We start from the raw sequence: 13233 nt of genomic DNA, 5'->3' as shown, positions 1-13233 counted from the left end.
CTACCGAGGGGTACAAAGTGAGACTCTGTCTTAGAAAAAAATTCCAATAAACTTATTATAGTGCTATTTAAATAAATATAGTTTATGTAAATAACCGACTTTCCATATATAAGGCTCTGGTTAAATAGGTAATGACGTAGCCCATGTAGTCCATAAAGTGACCGTCCATTCTCATGACTGATGATGGGTAGTAGACAGAGAAGTCATGGTGGCTTTCTCTGTAGTGGAAATACACATAACAAAAATTGTTATTAAGTAGTAAACATACTGGATGAAGTAAGAACAAGAAATATTATTAAATACAAGAATCATGTAAGTTCTTCAATATTGCTGTAGTTAGTAACTTATAAACTAGTTTGTGAATCTCCTAAGATGGATTAGTACCAGAAAAAAGTAATTAAAATTTTTATTAATAAGTTAATGCACTCCATGAAGCAAGAATAAGAAATCTTATTAAATACAGGAATCACGAGAGGACTTCAGTGATGCTGTAGTTAGTGACTTGTAAACTAATTTGTGAATCTCATAAGATGGATTGGTACCAGAAAAAGTAAGAGAAACAATTCAAAAATTGGTTTGGAAACTGGGAATGCAATGTGGGGTTGTGGAGTGGGGGTGTCTAAGTATCAGTTTCTTATCAAAAGTTATGATAATACCCTGGGGTTCGTTATGCGCCTCTGCTTTTTTAACTGAACACAACCGCAAAGAAGCTGAAGCATTCTTGCCTCTCATCCCCATGCAGGTGACATACAAATCGGAATGGAGGATAAAAAGGGCCAATTAGAAGTTGAGGTCATCAGAGCACGAAGTCTCACACAGAAGCCGGGGTCCAAATCGACACCTGGTAAGAAAGAGCATGACCTCACCCGCTAAATAGAGTGTTAAATAGATGAAAAAACACAAAACACTGGCTGCATTTAAATTTTATACACTCTATTTTTCATAATCTGATTGATTAAAAAGGTGATGTTTCTGTGATCTTTTATTCTACTAAAATAGATGTGGGTTTTCCTTGCATAATTATTCTGTCAGAAAGTGTTAGGAATAGTATTTTCACATAAAAAATTAGCTAGGATTTTTTTTTAATTTGTGCCAATTATTTTCTTTCTGGACATTTTTAAATGCAAAAGAAAAAAGAAATAAGTTCTAATAATAAAAAGGAAACAGTGAGCTTTAAGACATAAATTGTAATTTAAGTCAGAGTCTTAAGATAATTGGGCATACATTTACCAGAAGTGAGGAAAACTACCATAACGGTCATATATGGATTTTAAGGAGTACAATTTATGAAATGATAAAAATTTTAAATTATGAAAATAGTCACTAGGAAACTTTGAATAAACAATCTATGATTCTCTAATAAAAATCAGTTAAATTTAAGAGGTGGGTTCACACCCAGCCCCAAACAAAAACTGCAAAAATAAATAAATAAATAAAATAAAAATAAAAAATAAAGAATTAACATCTCACATGTTAATGTACCTTTGTTCAGCTCCGTATGTCAAAGTTTATCTTTTGGAGAACGGGGCCTGTATAGCCAAGAAGAAGACAAGAATTGCACGAAAAACCCTCGATCCTTTATATCAACAGTCCCTGGTTTTTGATGAAAGTCCACAGGGCAAAGTTCTTCAGGTCAGTAACAGTTTGTTCAGCTTCTCACATTGTAATATCTACGTTGTTCATTATGCTATTCAGTAAAGATAAACATAGTATAATATGCTTACATAGAAAATACCTAAATGGTTAATTTATAATATAAATACTTTATTATTAAAAATATATTATTAATCTAATAGAAAGCAAAATTTTTATTTTCTCTCCTCTTTCTTTTCTTCTCTCTGTTCCTCTCCTTCTGCCTTTGCCCTATTCCCTACCCTCTTTCTCTCCACAACATCATCTGCTTAGATGATAAATAAATAAAATAGAAATATGTCAAAGAAAACGATGCTAATAGTGGATTGAGCATTACTACCCTGTTTCCCCGAAAATTATTTTAAGGTGTGCTCCCAAAGATGCGCTAGGTCTTATTTTCAGGGGACATCTTATCTTTCCTGTAAGTAGGTCTTATTTTCGGAGGATGTCTTATTTTCGAGGAAACAGGGTAGATACCAGACGCAAGATTCAAAGAGGAAGAAAGCAGATGAAAAGAGAAGTATGAAGGGACCAGCAGATGCATTTCTCAGCGCTTACATGCACATCACCACCCTTAAACTTTGTAACCCTCATATGCAATAAATACCTTTAGCTCCATTTTAAAGATTGTATCTGAGGTTTGAGAAATTAAATAATTTGCAAAGTTACTCAGTAAATAGAAAAGGTGGGATTCACCAGCCCTCCTCGTGTGAAGCAGGTGGATGAGTTCAGTTGAGAATCTTCCCAGAAGGCAGGAGAGTCAGAAAACAGAAACTGGGAGTGTGGGTCACGTGGACGGCTTGTCTGACACCTGTAGGTGGTGGGAATTGTCAGTGAGTTTGCCGACCTATTAATCGTCTAATCAAATCAGAACTGGCAGGTGGGTCCTCAGCGGGTATCAGCACACAATTAGTTTACAAAAGAAATGAACTTTCTCATTCTTTGTACTGACTTCCTGGTACAGACACTCCTCCTGGTGCGCTGAGTTAGATCGCTTATTTTGCCCTCCTACGTTGCACAAATTTCAGTTTTTGTATTTCTGTGACTCTGAACATTGTTTACCAGATGGTGGTTACACAGAAAGGTGCTAAATTACTGTAAGAATAAACTTAACATATTTATTTCTTTAACTTGGCTTGTGTAGCTAATACCCGTCGTTGACTAGGGGAAGCATTGTTTGCATTCCATGAAATCTACAATGTGTGAAGTGTCTCTGGGCACCTTAAAGTTATCTATGCTTCCTCCCTGGTATGAATTGCATTAATTTCCTCTCCTTCACCGACTGGGCCACTTTTACAGAATAGTTACTTTGAACCCTTTGAATGTGAAAAAAGAGAAACTCTCAAGTGTATTTCTCTGTCTCTGTAGGTGATTGTCTGGGGAGACTATGGAAGAATGGACCACAAATGCTTCATGGGTGTGGCTCAGATCTTGTTGGAAGAACTCGATCTGTCCAGCATGGTGATCGGATGGTACAAATTATTCCCACCATCCTCGCTGGTGGATCCCACACTCACGCCACTCACCCGCCGGGCTTCCCAATCATCTCTGGAAAGTTCAACTGGGCCTCCCTGCATTCGATTATAGTGAACTCATACCAGAGTCATTCCAATAAAACTCTACCTTTCAGGATAATAATCTGGACCAGATATTTCATGATCAAAAGCATTGTTGGAGACAGACAATCAACTTGTGTTTTGTCTGTAGTCGTTTTTCAATAATATGTCCCAATTCTTGTTTAAAACATGGCTTCACATGACAGAACAAGGCAATCTACCAAGTGACAGTGAGAATCAATGTGCTAGTGAGAGTCACTGATGCTTCTAACAAATAGAAAAAGAGGAAATTTTAAACACACACACACACACACTCTCTCTCTCTCCAAATTGAACAGACTGGAAACTCTCACTCTGAAAAGCTGTATTCTACACATTTCTGCACAGACCACAAACAGCATTATTTCCCGGGTATTTGACAAGTTCTGTTCTTTTGTGTGTTGTGTTTATTTGTGTTATGTCAGTTTTCGGTTTCTTGAGTTTCTGATTTTGTTCCTTTTCATCCTAATTGTTATTTCTAGTTGCTTGGCTAAGCCATGACAGGCCTCGTGTTGCTAACAGAGACCCTTTCTTTCTTTTTTCCAAAAACACCCCAAAAAAGGGCTGAAGCCGTCTCTGTAGCATTTCCCTAAAGTGTTCAACAGCTAGACAGGTGAGGCCTACCATAGGTTTCACTGGCTTTTCTTTTATAATTCTTCAAAGTCTATGTGTAGAAACCCAGAAGACAAAATGTTATCTTCCAAAGTAAATAATCTCAGAATTACTTTTTTAAATGAAGAACAGCTCATCTGTTTGCATTCTAGAAAATTAATTTGTGTTTTCCATTGTCTTGCATGGAAGACTCTTAAATCAATCTGCAACTAATGCTGGGGACTAAACCTAACGCGTAATTGTACTTTGAGAACACTCCTTGTAATGCCTTTTTCTTCGTGATATCAAAATAATATATATATGCTTATGTGTATAAACCATACTTCTGACTTCCCAAAATGGTGACTAGGAATGGATTGAGCCTAAGACACTTTCAGCTATGCCCAGGCTTCTCAGCCATGCCTCAGTGTAGACACACCCATCTGCCCTGGAAAGAGCATGGTATGAGCTGTTCAATATTCCACTGGAAAGTCCAGTTGAAACATTCTGCACTAAACTAATGTTTTTATCAAATTTTAGTTTACATTTCTTTGAGATTGATGCAAGCACAAAGCTTGATTTTTTAACGCAAAGTATCTTTTGGGGGGGGATAAAACAAAGTCAAATTTTAATTCGCATTTTCTTCATTTAGTTTTTCTCGGCCTTGAATTTCCCTTGTGACATTCTGTACATGTGCTACCAACTGCAGACATTGCAGGTGCATCGATATGTTCTCCCTCCCTTTATGAGTCACTCAACTTTTGTGATTACACAAATAGAGCAGCATGACTTGGAACTGTTCGAAGCTGCATGCACGTTTTGTAAAAAAAAAAAAAAAAAAAATTGAAAAGAAACAAAAGGTTATTTAATAATGTATGTTAGTTCCACATAGGCCAGCTTGTATGTTGCATGTACCTGTACAGTTTGCTTGTTAATTACTATACTGAGATAACCAAGAAATCTAAGCCATCCATTTTTGTTATAGACATTTTGCAGATTTTAGCCAGACTCAGCCTGTGGGTCTGGGGTGAAATGTCTATAGATGGACTTTATTTTTTACCCTCCGGAAAACATGATGTAGTACGGACCAAATTCCTTCTAATACATATTTTGGTGTAGCTTCCTACTGTGGGGCTGTAACACATGTAGACACTGTGTACACACTAGGTTTTAATCCATAGACATACTGCCTGCACCAAGTGAATTATTTATTATTATTTACACATGCCAGAATTATCTGCCCATCATTCTGCAGGGCACAGACTGACCACTGCTCACCGTGCTGGGCAGGAAGGACTGAAGCATTGGTGCACTTCCACTAGATTCCGTTCTGTCTTCGTGGCCAACAATCAACTGACTATAATTGGGTAGTACCTTTCTATTTTGACCACTTGTCTTAACACTCCCTTGTGCTTTTAAATGAAATTCCAACTCATGTATGTAAACATGTTTAATAAAATTTACTTTTCATGTCCGTCAGTAGCCATCTGTGTTCTGTGTTTTGCCAGATTTCCATTGTGGGTTCTATGGTGCAAAATGGGAGCCAGACTATGGGAAGGGGAGGCCGGGATTCATTGTCTGCTGAAGACATTTGACTGTACTTGTCACTGCACTATTTTTGTCTTAATCTATGGCCCAAAGGGTACTTTGCATCACATACAAGTTTTCTCTTTGTCAGCCTGTCTAAGTGAGCACATGACTATATTTCCGAAAAGTGGCATTATTAAAAACAATAAATCTCAGTAAGAATCAATGGAAGGTTGTTTTTCTGCTGCTGTTTGAATGTTCTAATAAAAGAGACAACTCTGTTGTCCAGTTGCCAAACCATTTCAAGTATGTGACATATCAAAATATTGATTCCTGTGTCTCTCGTCACACTATCTGTTTACTCTTCCGTCTTTTCCCCTGAACCCTTGACTAATTTGTAGAACCTTGCTTTAGAGGAGACCAACTTAACAGAAAAAAATAAATAAATAAGCAATGGATGTATTCTAAATTATCTTCAACAGACTCTTAGGCAATAAACATATCTTCACATATAGATAAGTCTCTTCTAAAAATAATAAAAGAGAACTTGTGAGCTTTCTAAATGACTTTCTCTTATCTAAAAGTGTCCATATATTTCACAATCACTACTTCTCACAAAACACGTGATAAGCACTAATTTTATCTTGTAGTATAATAAAATACCTATTGGGATCTAGTCTCACCTTTCTAAGAGCTCGTAACTTTATTATAGACTACATTGGCTGCAACTTCGAGAAGCCAAATGAACACAGCTAAATCCACATCAAATTTGTGACAGTAAAGCGGTTTGAGCCATGACACCATCAGTTGTTCATAATTTCTAAAACAGTTGACTAATATTGGGCGGCGCCTGTGGCTCAGCGGGTAGGGCGCTGGTCCCATATGCCGGAGGTGGCGGGTTCAAACCCAGCCCCGGCCAAAAAAAAAAAAAAAAAACAGTTGACTAATATTACCTGGTAAGTTGTCCAGTTGTTTGGTCTACAAGACATAGGATTGACATCAGATTGGCTGGGACAAAAGAGGGGTGGAAACAACTGATCAGTTAACTTTACATCAAACTGTCAGAGTGAATCTGTTTAATGCGCACGCATTCATGACCGGGTGAGGGCAGAGGGCCCGTCTGCCACTAAAACGAGAGGTAACAGGAGATAGCTTAGCTTGACAACTCTGTTTAGACAGAAGCAGAAAGGCAGTAATCTCTCTTCAGACCAGATAAAGCTACCTGGTGTTAGCATTTCACAGCCTTGCCAGGATGGAGGGTATGTAACCTAAAAAAAAGCAGTTTCACTAAGTTTTCTTGGTTTCTTGCTGGTTTTGAGAACTTATTTCTTAAAATCCCACCTTGAGATATATGATTTGCTATTATTAAGAGCTTTGTTAAGTACTATTAAGTACGTAGAATATAAAAATGAATAAAAGACTCTATCTTGGGGGGCGCCTGTGACTCAAGGAGTAGGGCGCCGGTCCCATAGGCCAGAGGTGGTGGGTTCAAACCCAGCCCTGGCCAAAAAAAAAAAAAAAAAGACTCTATCTTAAAGGAGCCCCGTCTATTAAAAAAGATCATTGTACGTAAAGAAATAATTATAACATAAATAATTATGATAACATGCACAGTAAGTCCACGCTTGCTGTCAGTAGGTTCTAGGAAACTACAACTCTAAACAAAGCGGCATATACGGAAACTGATTTTTTTTCTGATGAGCTTTATTAAAGTTTCATGAAAAGGCATTATTTGAGGGCCTGCCATATATTATTTCACCTAAAGTCCTGGTTTCTAAGAGCCTATCTTTATCAGAGTTAAGTGAAGACTTAGTATATTTGATTTGTATACAAAGGGCTGTGGGATGATGTTTAATACTGTCAACAGTTCTATAAGATAAGTGTTCTTATAGAAGGGTCTGCAGCTTAGAGAAGCTACGTAACAACCTACAGGGCACACAGCTGGTTGGTGACCCTGCAGGAATAGGAACCGAGGTCTGCCAAATCAGAAGCCTGCCCAGCAAACCACAATTGAGCTGGATCCTAAAGAATGCAGATACCACGGGGTGGGGCTGATCCCAAGCCAAACGTTTCTCCACCCTAAGGCAGCGCCTCGCCGGCTTGGTCCCCTACAAGTTCCCTGAGTGACTGACTCGGGCGTGGCTGCAGGGGTGAAAGAAGCCACAAAGGTGGGCTCGTCTCCATTCCAGGGACTCTAACTCCCTCCTCTCCACCTTCCTCCAACTACTCACCATTAGCATGACCACCCTTAATGAACCCGTCACACGCAGCTCTCAGGAACACTAAGAATTAAGGAGGGAGAACAAAAGTTTTCTTCAGCAAGGTCCAAGAGTGATCCTTTGGTTCTAAGTTAAAATTGTCTTGAGTACCCCTATCTGCCTTCCTATCTCCAGTCCCACTATGGCTGTGTCTGTTAATTCTGCATCCTTTAGAAAAATCTGCATCTGAGGATTGAACGGATCAAGCATGAATCCCAGCCCCACAGAGGTTTTTGGTTCTCCTGGTAGCACTCCATATGCCCTCTAAGTGACTCGCTTCCAAAAATGATTGCATGACTCTTAATCTATGTTCAGGATCCCTTCTTTTCAGAGAAGCTCAGAAGGAATCAGTGCCCTGCACAGCCAGCCACCAGGCCCCCCATGGTACCTCTCAGGTACCTCTCAAGAGAGCACAGCATATGCAAGCCTCCAATTTCTTCAGTATAATCCAAGCATGATCAATGTCATGAATATCATGGCCATGATATAATGTGATTATATTTTTCTGAGTTGGTGTCATGCATTGACACTCTAAACTCATTGTCTGGGACAAAATGTTGGTCTGTTTTCGTTAATCATGACAAAGAAATGCTCTAGTATCACTGTGAAATGTTTTCCTTTATTCCATTCACTCCCAAGATGGGAAATTTTACCCCCGTACACAAAACACACACTCACACACACAGAGGGTACCACATGTGGTACCATAGCTCAGATCTTCCCTGCTAAATAGAACTCTTCCTAATTACACAAAAATCCCTATTTATTCCTCTCCTCCCTCATCATCAAGCTTTTCAAAAGTGGTCTTTTCTACTCTACCTTCAATACTTCATCAGTTGGAAGCCCCAATTTGGGGTTGCCAGATCAAATACAGAATGCATTTGAATTTCACATAACAATTCAAATTAAATTTAGTTTTCCAATTATCTCTTTATCTAAAATCCAGGTTTAACTTGGCATCCTCTATTTTTATTTTGATAACTCTGGGAAACATATTCCCACTGCCACCTATCTAGTTTGGGCCTCGCCATTTTACAGAAACCCTCTCCTAAATGCTATCTGATCACCAACAAGTTCCAACAGCCTTTTCTGTGAAAGCTCTGGAAATCTTCTCAGAGATTTTTCTCTCCTCTACTCATCCTATTTCTCCAACATGGAAGGATTTTGTTTCCCATTCTTCACTTCTTACTAATAGGACCATATACCCATACCTGTTGCACGCTGGCCCATTGCCTTAGGGCTTGCCAGACAGTGTCAGGGAAAGGGGGTGGCTGTGACACAAGCAGAGGTTGTTCTCTATGAGAAGGAGGCAGACGCCACTCATTCAACCTGGTCCTTAAATGCGAGATATGTGGAATAGACTTGAACCCAACTCCCAGGCTAACGCAGAGCTTCCCTGGCTGACCTCCAAATCTGGACAAGAGAAAATGTTTCTGTTATGACTCACTAAGATTTGGAGATTGTTTGTTATGCAGAATTATTACAACAAAACCTATTGTACCATCTTTTATCAGTTCCCCTTAAACAGGAACCACTATATCTAATTATTGTGCTAGGCACTAAGATACAAAATTAAAAAAAAAAAGAACGGATTCTTTAACAATCCTTAATTTTGTTTATGCCACAAGTCTGTGACTGTTTTCTCTTTGTCTGTTCTCCTTCCACAATCTTATCTACTCCGAGATTTCAATTATTGCCCTATCCTCATCTGCAGCACTACAGAGTCTCCAATTAATGGGTCTGAATTCCAAAGCAGTTCACAAGGCATCTCCCAATGACCAGTGTAACCTCCAATGAAACAGACCCAAAAGAAATTGATCATAAACACCCAGAGTCATCCTATTTCTGTTGTGCATCACCATTTTCCAAGTTTCAAAATGTTTGATCTGTTCTTGAGATTGGTGATACAAGTAGGTAAAGAACAGTTAAGGAAAGTCCACGAGAAATTGGAAAAGGGTGCGTTCAGTTTACACCTTATTCATTCAACATATCTTTTTGTAGTATTTATTTTGTACAATAAATTAACAAGTAATCAACCTTATAATGTTAAAGCAAAATGCCCTAGGGGAACCTATTATCTGGCCCGCATGCTGACAGAATAGCCTAGGTAGGCTTTGAAGGTTTCATTAAAGAAGTTTTAGTTGAGACCTGTAGAATAGAGGGAAATTATGCCATTCCAGGCAGAGAAAATGGGCCAAAATAGGAGAGAATGTGCATATTTTAAGGACTGAAAGAAGCCCACTGTAGGTGAGATGCAGAGATCAAAGAAACTAGAAAGATAACCAGGGGCAGATCATGCAATATTCTCTGTAATATCCCTGATGATCCAGAGAAACTTAAAAATTTGCATAGCTCTTACCGCAGAACTTTTTAAATTAAAATTATGTTCCTCTTTTATCACTTACTGGGTGCTCACCTGTTGGGGATAAATGCATTTGTTGGGGGAGGGTAACCATTGTAAAGAACAGATCTTAAAATGTGTAATAGCTCAAGCACAATAGAAATTGACTTCTTCCCAGCTAATGGTGGTGGGATGGTGAATGAGTCAACAGGGATAGTTCTCTGCTACACAGTACTTAGGCACCTAGGTGGGTGAGGGCCCTGGAATCTTCACATGTGACTTCTGTGGCTCCTTGAAATTGGTCCCATTGTAGCAATCTAGAATAAAAAAGGAAAATAGAGGAGATAGATGTTTGTGGGCTGGTTCTGAAGTGGTGCACATCCCTTCTGCACATATTCTGTCAGCTGGAAATTTGGGCACATGGCCTCACCCAAGAGCAAGAGAGGATGGAGTTTCTCCAGAAAGAAGAGAAGTGCGTGCATTTCGATGAGTGATTTGCAGCCTCTATCTCAGTGACTTTTTGCAGTGAATGAATTAATAAATGAATATCAAATTGTACTGATGCTAATGTCAACTAATGTACATGAAAAAGTTAGAAAACAATACTGAGATAGGATGACAAGCCTATTATAGAGGATTAAACATCATACTTACTACAACAGTCACCAATATCATAACTCATCTGAGGAATTACTAAGAACAAGACATTCTCCAGGCAAGCCTAGAAATCTCCTGTAACGTGGAAGGCAAGCCACCAAGTAACTCAGTAATCCTGGAGGAGCAAAGTTCAGTCCTGCAATAGTAAGGCTATTGTTAAACATTAAACATTTTATGACAGTTCCTTAAAGGATTAGTGGAGAAAAATTGCATTTAGTATTTTGAAAATCATTTCCTTACCACCCTTGAAGATCATTTCCTTGAGTACATACTCTGTTGGCACCTATGAGATCATTTCACCGAGCACGCAGCCCCTGCAGGTCTTTGCTTATTAATCTTTCCGCCCATTATGTATCTTCTCAATAAAAGGACTCTGCGAGAACTGCTCAGTGCTATCCTGCACCAATGGTTAGCCTTACCTCTTGCAGCGTGTACTGTCAATCCGTGGTTTACGTGATCATTTATGCGGCTGCAACAGCCTATGGCATGTATCCCAGTTCGTTAGAGAAGAGTGTGGGACCTATTCTTCAGACTACTTTTGTGAGCTTCTCAAAATTACTGGCTTCAAGAAGTTTTCTCTTTCTTTCAACAGGATCCAAGAACCAGGATCAACATTTAACCAGGCAGCTTGTATTTTCACGTGTTCTAGATAAGTTCTGTTCTTTACGAATACACTTTCTTGGCATAAACAGATTGCTATAAATTCATTGTGTGAACTCCACATGGGGCATGACCAAGGTGTACTTGGCGCCCACACAAAACCAATAATCATCTTACTTCTTTTTAAGTTAACACCATTTTGGTTATTTCCCAAGACATATAGAACAGGCTAAAATCTTGCGTTAGGATGCTTTCAGATTGAGTGATCGATGTATAACTGAAAACACATTAACCAGAAAGTGGAGATGATGGACTCATATTAGTGAATACTCTAGTTAACTCTGGTTTCTGGCACAGATTGGAGTAATCTATCAAAGATAGCATTAGGGAGCTGTCACTCCTCATGTCCTAGTTGTCATCTTCATACTCACATAGGTGCTTCCAATGCATAGTAAATAGCCACTGGCAATTCCTGACTCACAACTCACAGTTTAGTAGCCTCCAGGGAAAGAAGCATGCAAACATCTCATCATCCCAGCAAAATCTCAGACCTGATCCTCTTGGACCATCTTGAGTCATGCCTAATACTGAACCAATATCTCTGGCCAGAGAGAGGAAATATATCGATGGATAGGCTTGTGTCAAGAGTCCATCCCTGAAGTCAAAGGATCCAGACAGTTCCATGCAAACAATATAACATGAGGGTAATTCCCTCAAGGTGAGGCAGTCTGGGTGCTGTTAGAAGAAAGCAAATGCTTCTGCCTCGGCAGGGACTAGAAAAGTTCTGTCTGCTCTAGGGACATTCTTTCTCTTCTCTCAACACCTGGGGAAAATAAGATGAGAGTTTTTCAAGACCAGCCATGCTCAACCACACCCACCCTTCACTCGGCTGACACTCATCTTCCTCTGTCTTCCCAATTAGGGAGCCACTCATTTGATACGTTTTATATTTCTATGACCCCAGGATGAAACTTTGAGGGATATGCCATTGTAATTGTACATTTGAAGTAATACATGAGTTTCTAAGGCTAAGTTGATGATTTACCTTTACTCACACATCTGGGAATTCCTGAAATCGGGATAGCTGCTCCTACACCACAATGATGGTAAGAGTTGAATTAACACAAAATACTATACAACACATCTGATAAATAGAATAATAATAGTACCTACCTCACAGAGTTATTTGAGTTATTTTGAGATTAAAGTAGGCAGTAAATTTTAAATTCTTGAGGAAAAAATCTCAATTCATAGTAGGTATTCAAAACATGTTAGAAATTCTATTTCTCATGAGTGTAGTGGTGAGTTAAAGAAAAGAAAATGAAAATTTTAGCAATTAATTATTACGCATCAAACATTAATATTCATCAAAGTTAACTTTATGAAGGCCGCACATGAACACAAAATTAGGGGGCAAATCTAACTTTCATCACATACTGATTTATCCAACTTACTACCAATGATTAAATGTTCCCTTCCTACACTAGCTGATAAGACCAGAGAAAGACTTACCTCTTGCTTAGGCCACAGAGATGTTAATTCCCAACGTCCCTATAACTAAGCTTTCTTCAGCCCCCTCTATCCATCTTTGGTGGGGGTGTTTGTTCAATTAATTTGTAGACCAGCTCTCACATTCAGAGAGCACCATTTCTTGGAAGCAGGCAGAGACCACCCTCTCTGACCCAGCCTCCCAGAACTGATCTCTTAAAACTATGCCAGTGTCATTTCTTGTATTTTTTAGTCCACAATCCCTGAGATTTTTCTGATCCAAGGAACTTCTCCTATGTGAAGTTACCAGCCTATGCTCAGACCTACGAGTCTCTTCCTGGATCACCGAATCCTTACCAACGTCTTCAGGAGGAGAGGGACGTAGGACCTTTCACTGACATAGCTGCCTTTCTCATGCTCCCTTTCTGTGTGCCCAAGACTTCTTCTTTCAGATGCTGGAACGTCTCTTTCATCCTTCCTTGCAAGTCTTTTTGCTTCACCTCTCATTTCCCTACTTATGTCCCACAAGACATGGCTATGGCTT

The 13233-nt window shown here is 39.1% G+C and overlaps 1 protein-coding gene across 43 annotated transcripts in view; it reads left to right on the top strand.

The window, feature by feature from the left end:
• RIMS1 (regulating synaptic membrane exocytosis 1) overlaps positions 1 to 5292 on the top strand; it is a 546022-nt gene extending 540730 nt beyond the window's left edge. For 25 of the 43 annotated variants that reach the window (XM_053601816.1, XM_053601832.1, XM_053601824.1 and 22 more), the window contains 3 exons: positions 743 to 844; positions 1493 to 1632; positions 3001 to 5292. In XM_053601816.1, the coding sequence (XP_053457791.1) occupies positions 743 to 844; positions 1493 to 1632; positions 3001 to 3219 (461 nt within the window). In that variant the 3' untranslated portion in view covers positions 3220 to 5292. The remainder of the gene's footprint in view (positions 1 to 742; positions 845 to 1492; positions 1633 to 3000) is intronic. The other 18 variants (XM_053601825.1, XM_053601817.1, XM_053601822.1 and 15 more) reach the window with 1 other exon arrangement.
• Positions 5293 to 13233: the final 7941 nt, after the last annotated feature.

The sequence above is a fragment of the Nycticebus coucang genome, chromosome 9 (assembly GCF_027406575.1).
Source record: "Nycticebus coucang isolate mNycCou1 chromosome 9, mNycCou1.pri, whole genome shotgun sequence".
Classification (NCBI taxonomy): domain Eukaryota; kingdom Metazoa; phylum Chordata; class Mammalia; order Primates; family Lorisidae; genus Nycticebus; species Nycticebus coucang.
The sequence above is the reverse complement of the archived record's forward strand: the minus strand, read 5'-3'. Positions and strand labels throughout refer to the sequence as shown.